Source organism: Lichenostomus cassidix, unplaced genomic scaffold (assembly GCF_008360975.1).
Source record: "Lichenostomus cassidix isolate B80296 unplaced genomic scaffold, HeHo_3.0 HiC_scaffold_39, whole genome shotgun sequence".
Lineage (NCBI taxonomy): Eukaryota > Metazoa > Chordata > Aves > Passeriformes > Meliphagidae > Lichenostomus > Lichenostomus cassidix.
The window spans coordinates 1,061,108-1,080,065 of record NW_028147446.1 but is presented as its reverse complement, the minus strand read 5'-3'; the positions used below and the strand labels follow the sequence as shown (position 1 = coordinate 1,080,065).

At 59.4% G+C, this 18,958-nt stretch overlaps 1 protein-coding gene and 2 long non-coding RNA genes across 5 annotated transcripts in view; 2 read left to right on the top strand and 1 right to left on the bottom strand.

Moving 5' to 3' along the window:
• Positions 1–1,849, top strand: part of LOC146422645 (uncharacterized) — a 72,197-nt gene extending 70,348 nt beyond the window's left edge. The window contains exons 2-3 of one of the 3 annotated variants that reach the window (XR_014848024.1): positions 1,507–1,565; positions 1,730–1,849. This is a non-coding gene — a long non-coding RNA (uncharacterized LOC146422645). Of the gene's footprint in view, positions 1–1,506; positions 1,693–1,725 lie in introns of all 3 variants that reach the window. The other 2 variants (XR_014848025.1, XR_014848026.1) reach the window with 2 other exon arrangements.
• LOC146422641 (A.superbus venom factor 1-like) overlaps positions 1,699–18,958 on the bottom strand; it is a 52,903-nt gene continuing 35,643 nt past the window's right edge. The window contains exons 26-40 of the mRNA XM_085046001.1: positions 17,781–17,940; positions 16,608–16,703; positions 16,365–16,515; positions 14,935–15,104; positions 13,163–13,321; positions 11,490–11,640; positions 10,998–11,049; positions 10,513–10,600; positions 9,135–9,221; positions 7,863–7,968; positions 6,474–6,563; positions 5,619–5,705; positions 4,969–5,052; positions 3,689–3,824; positions 1,699–1,961 (exon numbers count right to left, since the gene is read on the bottom strand). Coding sequence (XP_084902127.1) covers positions 1,820–1,961; positions 3,689–3,824; positions 4,969–5,052; positions 5,619–5,705; positions 6,474–6,563; positions 7,863–7,968; positions 9,135–9,221; positions 10,513–10,600; positions 10,998–11,049; positions 11,490–11,640; positions 13,163–13,321; positions 14,935–15,104; positions 16,365–16,515; positions 16,608–16,703; positions 17,781–17,940 — 1,759 coding nt within the window. The 3' untranslated portion in view covers positions 1,699–1,819. The remainder of the gene's footprint in view (positions 1,962–3,688; positions 3,825–4,968; positions 5,053–5,618; positions 5,706–6,473; positions 6,564–7,862; positions 7,969–9,134; positions 9,222–10,512; positions 10,601–10,997; positions 11,050–11,489; positions 11,641–13,162; positions 13,322–14,934; positions 15,105–16,364; positions 16,516–16,607; positions 16,704–17,780; positions 17,941–18,958) is intronic.
• LOC146422644 (uncharacterized) lies at positions 11,613–12,980 on the top strand. The gene is made up of 3 exons (XR_014848034.1): positions 11,613–11,684; positions 12,438–12,602; positions 12,733–12,980. It is a non-coding gene; the product is annotated as an uncharacterized LOC146422644 (long non-coding RNA).

The following is an 18,958-nucleotide window of genomic DNA, read 5'->3' as shown; positions in this document are numbered from 1 at the left end:
TCCTTTATGGTGTCCCCTTGTCCCCTATGACATTTCCTTGTCCCCCGTGGTGTCCCCTTGTCCTCTATGGTGTCCCTTGTCCCCTACAGTGTCCCCAAGTTCTCTATGGTGTCCCCATGTCCTTTAGGGTGTCCCCTTCGGTGTCCCCACATCTCCTTCAGTGTCCCCATGTCCCCACTGGTGTCCCTATGTCCCCTCTGGTGTCCCCTTGTCCCCTATGGTGTCCCCATGTCCCCTATGGTGTCCCCATGTCCCCTTTAGTGTCTCCTGGTCTTCCATGGTGTCCCCTTGTCCCCTTTGGTGTCCCCAAGTTCTCCATGGTGTCCCCATGTCCCCTGTGGTGTCCCCATGTCCTTTAGGGTGTCCCCTTCGGTGTCCCCACATCTCCTTCAGTGTCCCCATGTCCCGTTCAGTGTCCCCATGTCCCCACTGGTGTCCCTATGTCCCCTCTGGTGTCCCCTTGTCCCCTATGGTGTCCCCAAGTTCTCCATGGTGTCCCCATGTCCCCTATGGTGTCCCCTTGTCCTTTATGGTGTCCCTTTGTCCTTTAGAGTGTCCCCTTGTCCCCTTCGGTGTCCCCATGTCCCCTCTGGTGCCCCTTGTCCCCTATGGTGTCCCCATGTCCCCTTTGGTGTCCCCATGTCCTTTAGGGTGTCCCCTTGTCCTTCATGGCATCCCCTTGTCCCCTCTGGTGCTCCATGTCCCCTATAGTGTCCCCAAGTTCTCTATGGTGTCCCCATGTCCCCTTTGCTGTCCCCTTGTCCTTTAGGGTGTCCCCATGTCCCCTATGGTGTCCCCACATCCCCTTCAGTGTCCCTTGTCCCCTTTGGTGTCCCCAAGTTCTCTATGGTGTCCCCATGTCCCCTATGACATTTCCTTGTCCCCTTTGGTGTCCCCTTGTCCTTTATGGTGTCCCCTTGTCCCCTCTGGTGTCCCCATGAGCCCTTCAGTGCCCCGTGTCCCCTGTGGTGTCCCCAAGTTCTCCATGGTGTCCCCTTGTCCCCTATGGTGTCCCCATGTCCTCTATGGTGTCCCCTTGTCCTCTATAGTGTCCCCATGTCCCCTTTAGTGTCCCCAAGGTGTCTCCTGGTCTTCCATGGTGTCCCCTTGTCCTTTAGGGTGTCCCCTTGTACCCTTCAGTGTCCCCATGTCCCCTATGGTGTCCCCATGTCCCGTTCAGTGTCCCCATGTCCCCATTGGTGTCCCCATGTCCTTTATGGTGTCCCCATGTCCCCTATGGTGTCCCCTTGTCCTTTAGGGTGTCCCCTTGTCCCCTCTGCTGTCCCCATGTCCCCTATAGTGTCCCCATGTCCCCTCTGGTGTTTCCATGTCCCCTTCGGTGTCCCCATGTCCCCACATCCCCTTTGGTGTCCCCATGTCCCCATCGGTGTCCCCACCACCCCCACAGACACCTCCAGCCAGGTGCTCAGAAAGGACTTTTATAACCAAAAAAAAAATGGGGACAGGTGAGTGGAGAGCTGGTGACACTGGGGTTGGTGACACCAGGGAGGGTTGGTGACACCGGGGAGGGGTTGGTGACACTGGGGTTGGTGACACCAGGGAGGGTTGGTGACACCAGGAATGGGTTGGTGACACTGATGGTTGGTGACACCGGGGATGGGTTGGTGACACCAGGGAAGGGTTGATGACAGTGATGGTTGGTGACACTGATGGTTGGTGACACCAGGGAGGGTTGGTGACACCAGGAAGGGTTGGTGACACCAGGGAGGGTTGGTGACACCAGGGAGGGGTTGGTGACACCAGGGAGGTGTTGGTGACACCAGGAGGGGGTCGGTGACACCAGGGGACAGTTGGGGACTCAGGTGGGACACCCGAAGAGCGTCATGGCCTCGGCGAACTCGGCGAAGTCCTGGCACTGTCCCTGCAGGTCACTGTCCTGGCACGAGTCCTCCGAGGGCCACTGCTCCAGCCACGTGTCCTTGCCGATCAGGTACGAGGGCCTGGGGACACGGGGACAGCGTGGGGACACCGGGGATGGCACTGGGGACAGCCATGGGGACACCGGGGATGGCACTGGGGACAGCCATGGGGACACCGATGCACTGGGGACACCAGGGATGGCAGGGGGACACGGGACAGTGTGGGGACACCGGGATGGCACGGGGACAGCGTGGGGACACCGGGGATGGCACTGGGGACAGCCATGGGGACACCGGGGATGGCACTGGGGACAGCCATGGGGACACCGGGGATGGCACTGGGGACACCAGGGATGGCAGGGGGACACGGGGACAGTGTGGGGACACCGGGGATGGCACTGGGGACAGCCGTGGGGACACCGGGGACAGCGTGGGGACACTGGGGATGGCACTGGGGACAGCCGTGGGGACAGCGGGGACAGCCATGGGGACACTGGGGATGGCACTGGGGACAGAGGGGATGGCAGGGGGACACGGGGACAGCGTGGGGACAGCCATGGGGACACTGGGGATGGCAGTGGGGACAGCCGTGGGGACAGCGGGGACAGCAGGGACAGCCATGGGGACAGCCGTGGGGACACGGGGACAGCCATGGGGACACTGGGGATGGCACTGGGGACAGAGGGGATGGCAGGGGGACACGGGGACAGCGTGGGGACACCATGGGGACACTGGGGATGGCAGTGGGGACACCGGGGATGGCAGTGGGGACACTGGGGATGGCACTGGGGACAGCGGGGATGGCAGTGGGGACAGCAGGAACAGCCATGGGGACACTGAAGGGGACAGTGATGGTGACAGGGATGGGGACAGCGAGGACAGCAGCGGCAATGGGAACAATAGGGTTCACAGGGGATACAGGTGACAATGGGGACAACGGGGACAACAGGGACAATGGGGACAACGGGGATATAGAGGACAGTGGGGATATAGGGAGCGGGGGGGACATTGGGGACATTGGGGACAGTGGGGACAGTGGGGCCAATGGGGACTGCATCCCTCCCTGTCCCTCCCTATTCCCATGTCCCCCCACGTCCCCATGTCCCCATGTCCCTCCCTGTCCCCATGTCCCCATGTCCTTACTGTCCCCCGGTGTCCCAGAGGTCGCTGGCCTGTCCCCACACCAGGTACTGCTGTCCCCCCAATGTCCCCATGTCCCCATGTCCCCCTGTGTCCTTACTGTCCCCCCATGTCCCCATGACCCTGTGGCCCTCCCTTGTCCCCTCATGTCCCCCCCATGTCCCCATGTCCCCATGTCCCCATGTCCCCCATGTCCCTGTCCCCATGTCCCTGTCCCCATGTCCCTGTCCCCAGTGTCCATACTGTCCCCATGTCCCCACTGTCCCCATGTCCCTGTCCCCCTGTCCCTGTCCCTGTGACCATGTCCCCCGATGTCCCCCATGTCCCCCTGTCCTCTGTCTCCCGGTGTCCCAGAGGTCGCTGGCCTGTCCCCACACCAGGTACTCGTCCCTCCATGTCCCCCCGTGTCCCCCGTGTCCCCATGTCCCCCCATGTCCCCATGTCCCCCCATGTCCCCTCTGTGTCCTTACTGTCCCCCGGTGTCCCAGAGGTCGCTGGCCTGTCCCCACACCAGGTACTGCTGTCCCTCCCAAGTCCCTATGTCCCACCATGTCCCCATGTCCCCATGTCCCCCCATGTCCCCATGTCCCCATGTCCCCCCCATGTCCCCATGTCCCCATTTCCCCATGTCCCCATTTCCCCATGTCCCCATGTCCCCATGTCCTTACTGTCCCCCGGTGTCCCAGAGGTCGCTGGCCTGTCCCCACACCAGGTACTGCTGTCCCTCCCGCAGCCTCAGGCTGTCCCTGCACTGCTGGTGGCTCACGAATGTCCTCCTGTGGCCAGCGGGGTTCTCATCCGTGCCTGGGGACAGTGACGCCGTGTCACCGTGTCACACTGTCACCGTGTCACCGTGTGTCACTGTGTCACTGTGTCACCATGTGTCACCGTGTCACCGTGTCACCGTGTGTCACCGTGTGTCACCGTGTCACCGTGTCATTGTGTCACACCATGTCATTGTGTCACTGTGTCATTGTGTCATCGTGTCATCATGTCATCGTGACACCGTGTCACCGTGTCACCGTGTCACCGTGTCACTGTGTCACCATGTCACCGTGTCATTGTGTCATCGTGTCACTGTGTCACACCATGTCATTGTGTCACCGTGTCACTGTGTCATTGTGTCATTGTGTCATTGTGTCACCGTGTCACCGTGTCACCGTGTCACCGCGTCACCTTCTCATCTTGTCACCATGTCACCGTGTCACCATGTCACCGTGTCACCATGTCATTGTGTCATTGTGTCATTGTGTCACCGTGTCATTGTGTCATTGTGTCACACCGTGTCATCGTGTCACCGCGTCACCTTCTCATCTTGTCACTGTGTCACTGTGTCACTGTGTCACACCGTGTCACCATGTCATTGTGTCATCGTGTCACTGTGTCATCGTGTCATTGTGTCACCATGTCACACCATGTCACCGTGTCACCGTGTCACCATGTCATCGTGTCATTGTGTCACCATGTCACCGTATCACACCGTGTCATCGTGTCACTGTGTCATTGTGTTACATGTCACACCATGCCACAGTGTCATCGTGTCATCGTGTCACCATGTCACCCCATGTCACCGAGTCATCGTGTCACCGTGTCACACCATGTCACCGTATCACTGTGTCACTGTGTTATCGTGTCACCGTGTCACCACGTCACCATGTCACCGTGTCACACCGTGACACCGTGTCACCATGTCACACCATGGCACACATGGTGCCCTTGTCCCTCCCAAGGTGGCTGTGTCCCCACCCCAGGTGACCGTGACTGTGTCCCCTCCCGGCCGTGTCCCCTCCCCAGGTGGCAGTGTCCCCTCCCCAGGTGGCAGTGTCCCCTCCCCAGGTGACCATGTCCCCCCAGGTGGCAGTGTCCCCTCCCCAGGTGACCATGTCCCCTCCCCAGGTGGCAGTGTCCCCTCCCCAGGTGGCAGTGTCCCCTCCCCAGGTGACAGTACCCATCTTGATGACCGACAGGACCTCCATGATGTAATTGTCGTGGGACGGTGTCACCTCCCGGGCCACCAGCTTCACCTTGTACACTGCGGGGACAGCGCTGTCACCTCCCTGTGTCACCCTGTCACCCGCACCGTGTCCTTCCCTGTCCCCAATGTCCCCAATGTCCCCAATGTCCCACAATGTCCCCAATGTCCCCAATGTCCCCAATGTCCCTCAATGTCCCCAATGTCCACAATGTCCCCAATCACACCTTGAACGTCCCCAGCTCCACCCACCTCAATGTCCCCTGATGTCCCCAATGTCCCTGATGTCTCTAACATCCCTAATGTCCCCAATGTCCCCAATGTCCCCAATGTCCCCACTATCCCCAATGTCCCCAGTGTCACCAGTCTCCCCAATGTCCCCAATATCCCTAATGTCCCCAATGTCCCCTACAGCTCCAATGTCCCCAATCTCCCCAATGTCCCCATTGTCCCCAATGTCCCCAGTTTCCCAAATGTCCCCAATGTCCACACTGTCCCCACTGTCCCCAATCTCCCCAGTCTCCACAATGTCCCCACTGTCCCCAATGTCCCCAATGTCCCCCATGTCCCCAATGTCCCCAATGTCCCCCATGTCCCCAGTGTCACCACTGTCCCCAATGTCCCACCAAAGTCCACCCCAGGCTCGCAGGCGCGCTCGATGCGCTGGTTGACAGTGATGTCCTCGTCCTCCTCCTTGCGCCTGAAGCAGGTCTCTGTGGGGACATCATGGGGACATCGTGGGGACATCGTGGGGACACCATGACAGGTGACACCTTGTCACTGCCATGTCCCACCATGGCTGTGACATGTTCCACCACATCAAGATGTCCCCTCAAGGCCATTCTGTGTCCCACAATGAGGGACATGTCCCCATCACAGCCATGACAGGTGACACCTTGTCACTGACACGTCCCACCACGATGGACATGTCCCCATCACGGCCATGACAGGTGACACCTTGTCACTGCCATGTCCCACCATAGCTGTGACATGTCCCCATCACAGCTGTGACAGGTGACATCTCACCACTGACATGTCCCACCATGGCTGTGACATGTCCCCATCACAGCCATGACAGGTGACACCTTGTCACTGCCATGTCCCACCAGGACGGACATGTCCACATCACGGCCATGACAGGTGACATCTCACCACTGCCATGTCCCACCACGGCTGTTCCACCACATCAAGGTGTCCCCTCAAGGCCATTCTGTGTCCCACCATAGCTGTGACATGTCCCCATCACGGCCATGACATGTGACACCTTGTCACTGCCGTGTCCCACCATGATGGACATGTCCCCACCATGACCATGACAGGTGACATCTCACCACTGCCATGTCCCACCACGGCTGTCCCACCACATCAAGATGTCCCACCATGGCCATGGCCTGTCCCACCCCATGTCCCCATGGTGTCCCCATGTCCCCATGATGTCCCCATGTCCCCCCGGTGTCCCCACGGTGTCCCCATTGTGTCACCTTCGGCGCAGCGACAAACTTCTCCCTGGCAGATCTTGCTGAGTTTTCCTCCCTCCTTGTCAGGGTGGTAGAACCGAGTGCAGCGATCGTCTGTGGGGACATGGGGACATCAGGGGACATCAGGGGACATCAGGGGACATCAGGGGACATCAGGGGACATGGGGACATCAGCTGGGGACAGCAGGGGACAGCAGGGGACAGCAGGGACAACAGGACATCAGCTGGGGACATCGGCTGGGAGACATAGGGACATTAGCTGAGGGGGACATGGGGACAGTGGTGGACATGGGGACATCAGGAACATCAGGGGACATCAGCTGGGGATATGGGGACAGCAGGGACATCGACAGGGAGGGTCATGGGGACAGTGGGGACATCAGGGGACAGCAGGGATATCAGGGACATCAACCGGGGGGGACAGCGGGGGACACAGGGACAGCAGGGACAGCAGGGGACATCAACCAGGTGGTTGAGACAGGTGACACAGGTGACAGAGGTGACACAGGGTGACAGTGATGACCCGGGGAGGTGACAGAGGTGACACAGGTGACACGGGGAGCTGACAGAGGTGACACAGGTGATGCAGACAGGTAACAGAGGTGACATGGGGAGGTGACACAGGTGACACTGGGGGTGACACAGCTGACACTGGGAGGTGACACAGGTGACACGGGGAGGTGACACAGGTGACAGAGGTGGTTCAGACAGGTGACACAGGTGACACAGGGAGGTGACACAGTTGACACAGGTGACACTGGGAGGTGACAGAGGTGGTTCACACAGGTAACACAGGTGACAGACGTGACATGGGGAGGTGACAGAGGTGACAGAGGTGACACAGGTGGTTCAGACAGATGACACAGGTGACACAGGTGAACTGGGGAGGTGACACAGCTGACACAGGTGATGCAGGTGGTTCACACAGGTGACAGAGGTGACACAGGTGACACAGGGAGTTGACACAGGTGGTTCAGACAGGTGACACAGGTGACACAGGTGACACAGTTGACACCAGGGGTGACACGGGGAGGTGACACAGCTGACACTGGGGGTGACACAGGTGACCCAGGGAGGTGACAGAGGTGACACAGGGAGGTGACACAGGTGACACAGGGGGTGACTCAGGTGACACAGGTAACACAGGTGACACAGGGAGGTGACAGAGGTGACAGAGGTGACACAGGGAGGTGACACAGGGAGGTGACACAGGTGACACAGGTGGTTCAGACAGGTGACACAGGTAACACAGATGATGCAGACAGGTGACACAGGTGACAGAGGTGACACAGGTGGTTCACACAGGTGACACAGGTGACCCGGGGAGGTGACAGAGGTGACAGAGGTGACCCGGGGAGGTGACACAGGTGACACAGAGGTGACAGTGCCCACCGATGCTGTAGTAGCTGTAGACGCTGACAGCCGCCGGCTGGATCAGCCCCACCTGGAACCGCTGGTGAGCCTTGAAGGTGAAACACTCGGCGGCCTTGTGGGACACCTGGGGACAGCAGGGGACAGCAGGGGACACCAGGGGACACCAGGGGACAGCAGGGGACAGGGACAGGGAGACAGGGACAGGGGACACCAGGGGATAGGGATAGGGACAGAGAGAGGGAAAGGGACAGGGAGAGGGACAGCAGGGGACACCGACAGAGACAGGAGGACAGGAACAGGGGACACCAGGGGACAGGGACAGGGGGACGGGGACGGGGAGAGGGGACAGCCAGGGGACACCAGGGGACAGCAGGGACAGGGGACAGGGACAGGGAAAGGGACAGGGAAAGGGACAGGGACAGGGACAGGGGACAGCAAGGGGACACAGGACAGGGATGGGGACAGGGACATGGGGACAGGGGGACAGGGGAAAGGGACAGGGGACAGGGACAGGGGACAGCGATGGCGACACCAGGGGACAGGGGGAGAGGGGACATGGGGACAGTGACACGGACACAGGGATGGGACAGTGATGGGGACAGGGACATGGGGACAGCAAGGGGACAGGGAAAAGGGACATGGGGACAAGGAGATGGGACAGGGTTGGGGACAGTGATGGGGACAGGGACATGGGGACACAGGGGACAGGGAATAGGGACATGGGGACGAGGAGATGGGACAGGGAAAGGGACAGGGGACATGGGGACAGGGGACACAGGGGTGACACTCAGACAAGCTGCCACTCACCTCCCAACCCCCTGGTCCTGTCCCCAGCTGTGTCCCCAGCTGTGTCCCCATGCTGTCCCCACCCGTCACCCAACGCCATCCCAGCCCTGTCCCTGTCCCCAACCCTGTCCCTGTCCTGTCCCCAACCTTGTCACTGTCCTGTCCCTGTCCCGCTTTGACTTTGTCCCCTCCTGTCCCTGTCCCCATCCATGTCCTGTCCCACTCCTGTCCCCAATGTCCCCAATGTCCTCCATGTCCCCAGTGTCCCCAGTGTCCCCAACGTCCCCAGTGTCCCCAGTGTCCCCAGTGTCCCCAGTGTCCCCAACGTCCCCAATGTCCCAATGTCCCCAATGTCCCCAGTGTCCCCAATATCCCCAATGTCCCCAACATCCCCAATGTCCCCAATCTCCCCAATGTCCCCAACGTCCCCAGTGTCCCCAACGTCCCCAATGTCCCCAATGTCCCCAATGTCCCCAGTGTCCCCAATGTCCCCAATGTCCCCACCTTGTCCAGGTAGATGACCACGTTGCTCCGCTCTGCCCCCTGGTCCAGCTCGAACTTGGAGATGTACCTGTCCACGCCCTCCGACAGCTGGGGACAGCAGGGGACAGCAGGGGACACGGTGACAATGGGGACATGGGGACAGGGTGACAATGGGGACAATGGGGACATGGGGACATGGGGGCAGGGGGACAATGGGGACAGGGGACAATGGGGACAGGGGGACAATGGGGACAGGGGGACAATGGGGACATGGGACATGAGGGGACAGCAGGGGACATGGGGACATGGGGACACCAGGGGACAGCAGGGGACATGGTGATAATGGAGATATGGGGACAATGGGGACATGGGGACAATGGGGACATGGTGACAATGGGAATGTGGGGACAGCAGGGAACACGGTGACAATGGGGACATGGGGACATCAGGGGACGAGGGGACAGCAGGGGACACCAGGGGACACGGTGACAACAGAAACATGGGACACGAGGGGACATGGTGACAATGAGGACATGGTGACAATGGGAACATGGGGACGTGGTGACATGGTGACAATGGGAATGCAGGACACCAGGGGACACCAGGGGACATCAGGGGACGTGGTGACAATGGGGATGTGGTGACAATGGGGACATGGGGACATGGGGACAATGGGAACAGGGGACATCAGGGGACACCAGGGGACATGGTGACAATGGGGACAGGATGACAATGGGAACAGGGGAAATCAGGGGACATGGTGACAATGGGAATGTGGGACACACGGGGACAGCAGGGGACACGGTGACAACGGGAACACGGGACACGAGGGGACACACGGGGACATGGTGACAATGGGGACACGGTGACAATAGGAACAGGGGACACCAGGGGACAAGGGGGGACATGGTGACAATGGGAACATGGTGACAATGGGAATGTGGGACATGAAGGGACACATGGGGACATGAGGGGACAGAGATGTCCCCATGTCCCCATGGTGTCACCCAGGTGTCCCCAGGGTGTCCCCAGGGTGTCCCCAGGGTCTCCCCAGCTGTCCCCAAGCTGTCCCCAAGGTGTCCCAAGCTGCCCCCAGGATGTCCCCAGGGTGTCCCCAGAGGTCCCCCCATGTTCCCAGGGTGTCACCATGTCCCCAGGGTGTCCCCAGGGTGTCCCCAGGGTGTCCCCAAGGTGTCCCCAAGGTGTCCCCAGGTTTCTCCAGGTCTCCCGAAGGTGTCCCCAGGCTGTCCCCAAGGTGTCCCCAAGGTGTCCCCAAGGTGTCCCCAAGGTGTCCCCAGGTTTCTCCAGGTCTCCCGAAGGTGTCCCCAGGCTGTCCCCAAGGTGTCCCCAAGGTGTCCCCAAGGTGTCCCCAAGGTGTCCCCAAGCTGTCCCCGCTGACCCTGCGCAGGTCCTGCACGTCGGGCGAGAAGCCGGTCAGCATGGACACATCCAGGATGGACATGGTGGCATCGACGGTGTCCAGGAACCTGTGGGGACAGTGCTGAGGTCACCTCTGTCCCCAACCAACTAGTGTCCCCAACCCCCCAGTGTCCCCAATGTCCCCATTGTCCCCAATGTCCCCATTGTCCCCAATGTCCCCAATGTCCCCAGTGTCCCCAATGGCCCTCCCAGTCCCTGCTGTCCCCAATGTCCCCATTGTCCCCAATGTCCCCAATGTCGCCAATATCCCCAATATCGCCATTGTCCCAAATGTCCCCATTGTCCCAAATGTCCCCATTGTCCCCAAATGTCCCCAATGTCCCCATTGTCCCAAATGTCCCCAATGTCCCCAATATCCCCAATATCGCCATTGTCCCAAATGTCCCCACTGTCCCCAATGTCCCTCTCTGTCCCCAATGTCCCCAATGTCCCCAATGTCCCCACCTGGTGCAGATGTTGATCTTGATGGACCTGATGATATCCTCCTCTTCCTTGCCTGGTTGGGGACAACGAGGTGACATCAGAGGGACATCAAAGGGGACAATGAGGTGACATCAAGGTGACATCAAAGGGGACAACAAGGTGACAATGAGGGGACATCAAAGGTGACATCAAAGGTGACAATGAGGTGACATCAAGGTGACATCAAAGGGGACAACAAGGTGACAATGAGGGGACATCAAAGGTGACATCAAAGGAACATCAAAGGGGACATCAAAGGGACATCAAGGGGATAGTGAGGTGACAATGAGGTGACATCAAAGGGACATCAAAGTGACATCAAAGGTGACATCAAAGGGGACATTGAGGAGACAATGAGGTGACATCAAAGGGACATCAAAGTGACATCAAAGGTGACATCGGTCACACCCAGGGGACACCGGGAGCTCTCAGGGTGACACTCTGGGGACAGGGAGGTGACAGCTGGGGACTCACCCATGTTCACGTCCTCCACGGTGACACTGAGGTCGAACTTGTCACACTTGTTGTCCCTCTCGGGGACCTTGGCGTGGTACACTGTCACCACTGTCATTGTCCCCTGGCCGACGCCCTCCGCCTTCACCGTGAAGTCCTCGTTCAGCTTGGTCTGAGGGGACAGGGGACATTGGGGACAGGGGACATTGGGGACAGGTGACACTGGGGGGGACAGGGGACATGGGGGGGACAAGGGACATTGGGAGGGGACTGGGGGTTGGGGACATTGGGGACGGACAGGGGACAAAGGACATTAGGAGGGACAAGGGACAAAGGACATTGGGAAGGGACAGGGGGTTGGGGACATTGGGGAGACAGGGGACATCGGGAGCGACAGGGGACATTGGGAGGGGACAGGGGGTTGGGGACATTGGGGATGGACAGGGGACAAAGGACATTAGGAGGGACAAGGGACAAGGGACATTGGGAAGGGACAAGGGACATTGGGGACAACGGATATCAGGAGGGGACAGGGGACATTGGAGGGGACAGGGGACATCGGGAGGGGACAGGGGATGTCACCAGGAGGGGACAAGGGACATCAGGAGGGGACAGTGGACATTGGGAGGGGACAGGGACATTGAGAAGGGACAGGGGACATTAGAAGGGGACAGGGGACATTGGAAGAGAACAGGGAATGTCCCCAGGAGGGGACAAGGGACATCAGGAGGGGACAGGGGACATTAGGAGGGGACAGGGGGTTGGGGACATTGGGGACGGACAGGGGACAAAGGACATTGAGAAGGGACAGGGAATGTCCCCAGGAGGGACAGGGGACAAAGGACATTGGGAGGGACAAGGGACATCAGGAGGGACAATGGACATCAGGAGGGGACAGGGGACATCGGGGACATTGGGGACAGACAGGGGACAAAGGACATTGGGAAGGACAAGGGACACTGGGGACAGGGGACATCGGGAGGGGACAGGGGACACTGGGGACATCCCCAGGAGGGACAGGGGATGATGGGGACAGGACATGGAAGGGACAATGACAACCAAGGCCATGGTGACAGGACAGGATTAACCTGGGACACGAAGGTGACACATGACAGAGTGACAGGTGACAGACAGGTGACAATGACAGGTGACAAGGTCATCCCGAGACACCCCAGGCCTTGAGAGGACACAGAGTGGACAATGACAATGAAGGGACATTGACAACCAAGGCCATGGTGATGGGACAGGACATGAGGAGACCCAGAGGTGACAGTGACAGGTGACAGGTGACAGGTGACAATGACAGGTGACAAGGTCATCCTGGGACACCCCAGGCCTTGAGAGGACACAGAGTGGACATGACATGGAAGGGACAATGACAACAAAGGGACAATGACAACCAAAGCCATGGTGACAGGACAGGATTGTGCTGAGACACGAAGGTGACAGATGACAGAGTGCCAGGTGACAGTGACAGGTGACAGGGTGACAATGACAGGTGACAGTGACAGGTGACAGGGTGACAAGGTCCCAGGCCTTGAGAGGACACAGAGTGGACAATGACAACAAAAGGACAATGACATCCAAGGCCATGGCGATGGGACAGGACATGAAGAGTCCCAGCGGCGACAACGCCAGGTGACAATGGCAGGTGACAATGGCAGGTGACAGTGACAAGGGCGGTGTCCCCGTACCTCGGTGGAGCGCGCCACCAGCGCGTTGCGGTTCTCGATGCGGTACTTGACGGGGCTGGCGCGGCGCGGCAGCAACACCGAGACGTCCAGCTCCAGCTGCTGCTGGGACCGCGCTGTCACCTGGTACTGGGCAAGGGCTTGGAACACCAGGATGGTGGCCTGAGGGGACAGCAGGGTCACCATGGTCAGCTGGGGTCACCATGGGTCACCAGTGCTTGGAACACCAGGATGGTGGCCTGGGGGGACAGTGGGGACAGTGGGGTCACCATGGCTTGGGGACACCAGCTGTGCTGTCACCTGGTACTGGGCAAGGGCTTGGAACACCAGGATGGTGGCCTGAGGGGACATTGGGGACAGCAGGGTCACCATGGTCACCATGGGTCACCATGGCTTGGGGACACCAGCTGTGTGTCCAGCTGGTACTGAGCCAGGGCTTGGAACACCAGGATGGTGGCCTGAGGGGACATTGGGGACATCAGGGTCATCATGGTCAGCTGGGGTCACCATGGTCACCATGGTCACCACCTGGTACTGCGCCAGCGCTTGGAACACCAGGATGGTGGCCTGGGGGGACAGCAGGGTCATCATGGTCACCATGGGTCATCACGGGTCACCATGGGTCACCAGGGCTTGGAACACCAGGATAGTGGCCTGAGGGGACAGCAGTGTCACCATGGTCACCATGGTTACCACCTGGTACTGAGCCAGGCCTTGGAACACCAGGATGGTGGCCTGAGGGGACAGTGGGGACAGCAGGATGGTCACCATAGCTTGGGGACACCAGCTGTGCTGTCACCTAGTACTGGGCAAGGACTTGGAACACCAGGATGGTGGCCTGAGGGGACAGTGGGGACATTGGGGTCATCATGGGTCACCATGGGTCACCAGCGCTTGGAACACCAGGATGGTGGCCTGAGGGGACAGCAGTGTCACCTGGGGTCACCTGGGGTCACCTGGGGTCACCTGGGCTTGGGGACACTGGTGGAGAGCCACCAAGAGCTTCCGAGTGACCTTCGGACTCCTGTGCCACCAGAGATGTCCCCAAAAGGACAACCTCCACCCCTGGTGGCCCCAAAGGTCACTTGGTGACCCCAAACCCCCTCAGATGTCCTCCCTGCCATCCCCAGAGCCACCAAGTGACCCCGAGATGTCCCCGAGGTGTCCCCAAAGTGTCCCCAGCGTTGACCCCGAGATGTCCCCAGGGTTGACCCTGAGATGTCCCCAAGATGTCCCCAGGGGTGTCCCTGAGATGTCCCCGAGGTGTCCCCAAAGTGTCCCCAGCGTTGACCCCGAGATGTCCCCAGGGTTGACCCCAAGGTGTCCCCAGAGGTGTCCCTGAGATGTCCCCAGGGTTGACCCCGAGATGTCCTCAGGGGTGTCCCTGAGGTGTCCCTGAGATGTCCCCAGGGATGTCCCCGAGGTGTCCCCAGAGGTGTCCCCAAGGTGTCCCCAGGGATGTCTCCGAGGTGTCCCCAGGGTTGACCCCAAGATGTCCCCAGGGTTGACCCTGAGATGTCCCCAGGGTTGACCCCCAAGATGTCCCCAGGGGTGTCCCTGAGGTGTCCCTGAGGTGTCCCCAGGGGTGTCCCTGAGGTGACCCTGAGATGTCCCCAGGGTGACACTGGGGACATCAGGATCATCAGGGTCACCATGGGTCACCTGGGGTCACCATGGCCACCACCTGGTACTGCGACCACCTGGTACACCTGGACCCCGAGGTGTCCCCAGGGGTGTCCCCAAGGTGTCCCCAAGATGTCCCCAAGATGTCCCACCTGGGTGGATCCATAGCCTCCTCCGTAGTAGTTCTGCTGGGCCAGCCAGCGGACCACCGGCCCGGCCAGCTCGGACTTGTCCATCTCCAGCAGGGCCAGCAGGGCGTAGGAGGTCCCCTCGATGTTGTAGGTCCGAGCGTTGCGCTCCTCCCAGCTGACGCCGGCGCCGCCTGAGGGGACATCAGGGACACCGGGGACACCGGGGGGTTGAGTGGTGACCTCGTCCTGGTGCCAGATTCCAGCCCCAGGTGAGGCTGAAGTTGTGGAGAACATCAGGAGAACCCAAAACCACCTCAGGAGAACCCAAAACCATCTACCCTGAGCCCGAATTCCAGCCCTGGGTGAGGCTGAAGTTCTGCAGAACATCAGAAGAACCCAAAACCACCTCTGGAGAATACAAAACCACCTTCCTTGACCCCGAATTCCAGCCTTGGGTGAGGTGTCACCTCAGGAGAACCTTTGGAGAACCTCAGGAGAACCCAAAACCACCTCAGGAGAACCCAAAACCACCTCCCCTGACCCCGAATTCCAGCCCTGGGTGAGGCTGAGGTTCTGCAGAACATCAGCAGAACCCAAAACCACCTCTGAAGAACCTCAAGAGAACCCAAAACCATCTGAGGAGAACCTCATGAGAACCCAAAACCACCTTTGAAGAACCTCAAGAGCATCCAAAACCACCTCCTTCCACCCCAACTCTGACCCCTGCTGGGACATCACCTTTGGAGAACCTCAGGAGAACCCAAAACCACCTTCGGAGAACCTCATGAGAACCCTTTGGAGATCTCAGGAGAACCCAAAACCACCTCCTTCCACCCCAATTCCAACCCCAGGTGAGACATCACCTTTGAAGAACCTCATGATGACCCAAAACCACCTTTGGAGAACCTCATGAGAACCCAAAACCACCTTTGAAGAACCTCACGAGAACCCAAAACCACCTTCAGAAAACCTCGTGAGGACCCAAAACCACCTTTGAAGAACCTCGTGAGAACCCAAAACCACCTCTGAAGAACCTCAAGAGAACCCAAAACCACCTTTGGAGAACCTCATGAGAACCCAAAACCACCTTTGAAGAACCTCATGAGAACCCAAAACCACCTTTGAAGAACCTCATGAGGACCCAAAACCACCTCCTTCCACCCCAATTCCAACCCCTGTTGGGACATCATCTTTGGAGAACCTCAGGAGAACCCAAAACCACCTTCAGAGAACCTCAAGAGAACCCAAAACCACCTTAGAAGAACCTCAGGCGAACCCAAAACCACCTTTGAAGAACCACAGGAGAACCCAAAACCATCTCCTTCCACCCCAATTCCGACCCCTGCTGGGACATCATCTTTGGAGAACCTCATGAGAACCCTTTGGAGATCTCAGGAGGACCCAAAACCACCTCCTCCCACCCCAATTTCCGATCCCAGGTGGGACATCACCTTTGGAGTGCCTCACGAGGAGCCTCTCGGTCTTGAGCTTCCCGGCCAGGGCCAGCGCGTAGGACGCCAAGGCCACCGTGTAGGGCCGGGCCAGCTGCTCGTAGCGCCTGGTCAGGAACTCAGCGGCTTTGTTGATGCTTCCCTCCAAGCTCTGGGGACACAGGAGGGGACAATCTGGGATCTCAGGTGGCTTCCGTGAGGGTTTGGGGACCCTCGGGTGGCAGCGGCGGCGGTGGGACTCACGTTGATGTGGTCCTTGCAGATGTCCTTGGCCTCCAGCAGGGCGACGAGGACGAAGGCGGTGAGGGACACCTCGGGCTCGGCGCCGGCGTAGCCGCCCTGGGGTGGAGAAATGGGGAAAAAAGGTGGATTTTGGGGTTTTCTGGAGGGTTTGGGTGGTCTGGAGGTTGGAGGTTGTTCTGGAGATCTGTGATTGACTGGGGTGAGGGACAGCTGAGGGACAACACCTGAGGGACACCTGAAGTTCACCTGATCTTCAACCCGGGAACGTCGCAGGAACGGCCAAAAAACCACGCAAAACCAACCCAAAAAATCCACCCGAAACTGATCCAAACTTCACCCAAAGGATGGTCAAGGAGTTCCTGAGGTCCACCTGAGCTTCACCCCAAGAAAGTCCAAGGAAAATCCAAGGAGAACTCAAAAACACCCAAAACCCACCTAAGAAACATCCCAAAACCACCCAAAACCGACCTAAACTTCACCTGAGGAACACCCGAGGAACTCCTGAGGTCCACGTGACCACCAAGGAGAACTCAAAAACACCCAAAACCCACCTAAGAAACACCCCAAAACCACCCAAAACCGACCTAAACTTCACCTGAGAAACACCCGAGGAACTCCTGAGGTCCACGTGACCACCAAGGAGAACTCAAAACCACCCAAAACCCACCTAAAACCACCCCAAAACCACCCAAAACCGACCTAAACTTCACCTGAGGAACACCTGAGGAACTCCTGAGGTCCACCTGACCTTCACCCAAGGAAACTTAAAAAAAAAAACACCCAAAAAAGTCCCCAAACCACCCAAACTTCACCTGAGGAACACCCAAAGAACATGTGAGCTTCAGCTGAGGGTCACCTGATCTTCACCTGAGGGACAACTGACCTTCACCCAAGGGACACCTGATCTTCACCCAAGCTTTGTCCAAAAACCACCCAAACTTCACCTGAGGAGCACCCATGGAACATCTGACCTTCACCTGAGGGACACCTGATCTTCATCCAATGGACACCTGACCTTCACCCAAGGAACACCCAAGGAACATCTGACCTTCACCCAAGGAACACCTGACCTTCACCCAAACTCCACCCAGAACCACCCAAGACCATCCCACCCTTCACCCAACCTCCACCCGACCTTCGTCCACCCTTGGTGACCACCAGGTGTCCCCATACCACCATCTCCTTGTGGATGACCGGTCCGTCCTCCTGGAAGACTCCATCTGGTTTCTGCTTGTTGAGGATGAGCCACTTGGCCGGACCGCAGATCTGGCTGTGCTCGATGTCCGTCAGCTTGCTGGCCATGGCGAACACCTTGACCACGTAGGCGGTCAGCCTGGGGACAACAGGTGGTGGTGGGACACCTGAGTGTGGTGGTCATGTCACCTGGCCCAGGTGTGGGTGGTGGTGGGACAGCTGAGTGTGGTGGACCTGTCACCTGGCCCAGGTGGTGGTGGGACACCTGAGTGTGGTGGACATGTCACCTGGCCCAGGTGAGGGTGGTGGTGGTAGAGGTGGTGGGACACCTGAGTGTGGTGGTCATGTCACCTGGCCCAGGTGAGGCTGGTGGGACACCTGAGCATGGTGGTCACGTCACCTGGCCCAGGTGGTGGTGGAGGTGGTGGTGGGACACCTGAGTGTGGTGGTGGTGTTGGGACACCTGAGAGTGGTGGACCTGTCACCTGGCCCAGGTGGTGGTGGTGGGACAGCTGAACATGGTGGTCCTGTCACCTGGCCCAGATGGTGGTGGTGGGACACCTGAGTGTGGTGGACCTGTCACCTGGCCCAGGTGGTGGTGGAGGTGGTGGTGGGACAGCTGAGTGTGGTGGACCTGTCACCTGGCCCAGGTGGTGGTGGAGGTGGTGGTGGGACACCTGAGCGTGGTGGACCTGTCACCTGGCCCAGGTGGGACACCTGAGCGTGGTGGTCATGTCACCTGTCCCAGGTGAGGGTGGTGGGACACCTGAGCGTGGTGGACCTGTCACCTGGCCCAGGTGGTGGTGGAGGTGGTGGTGGGACAGCTGAGTGTGGTGGAGGTGGTGGGACACCTGAGCATGGTGGACCTCTCACCTGGCCCAGGTGGTGGTGGGACACCTGAGCATGGTGGACCTGTCACCTGGCCCAGGTAGGACACCTGAGCTTGGTGGACCTGTCACCTGGCCCAGGTGTGGGTGGTGGTGGGACAGCTGAGTGTGGTGGACCTGTCACCTGGCCCAGGTGGTGGTGGGACACCTGAGTGTGGTGGACATGTCACCTGGCCCAGGTGAGGGTGGTGGTGGTAGAGGTGGTGGGACACCTGAGTGTGGTGGTCATGTCACCTGGCCCAGGTGGTGGTGGTGGGACACCTGAGCATG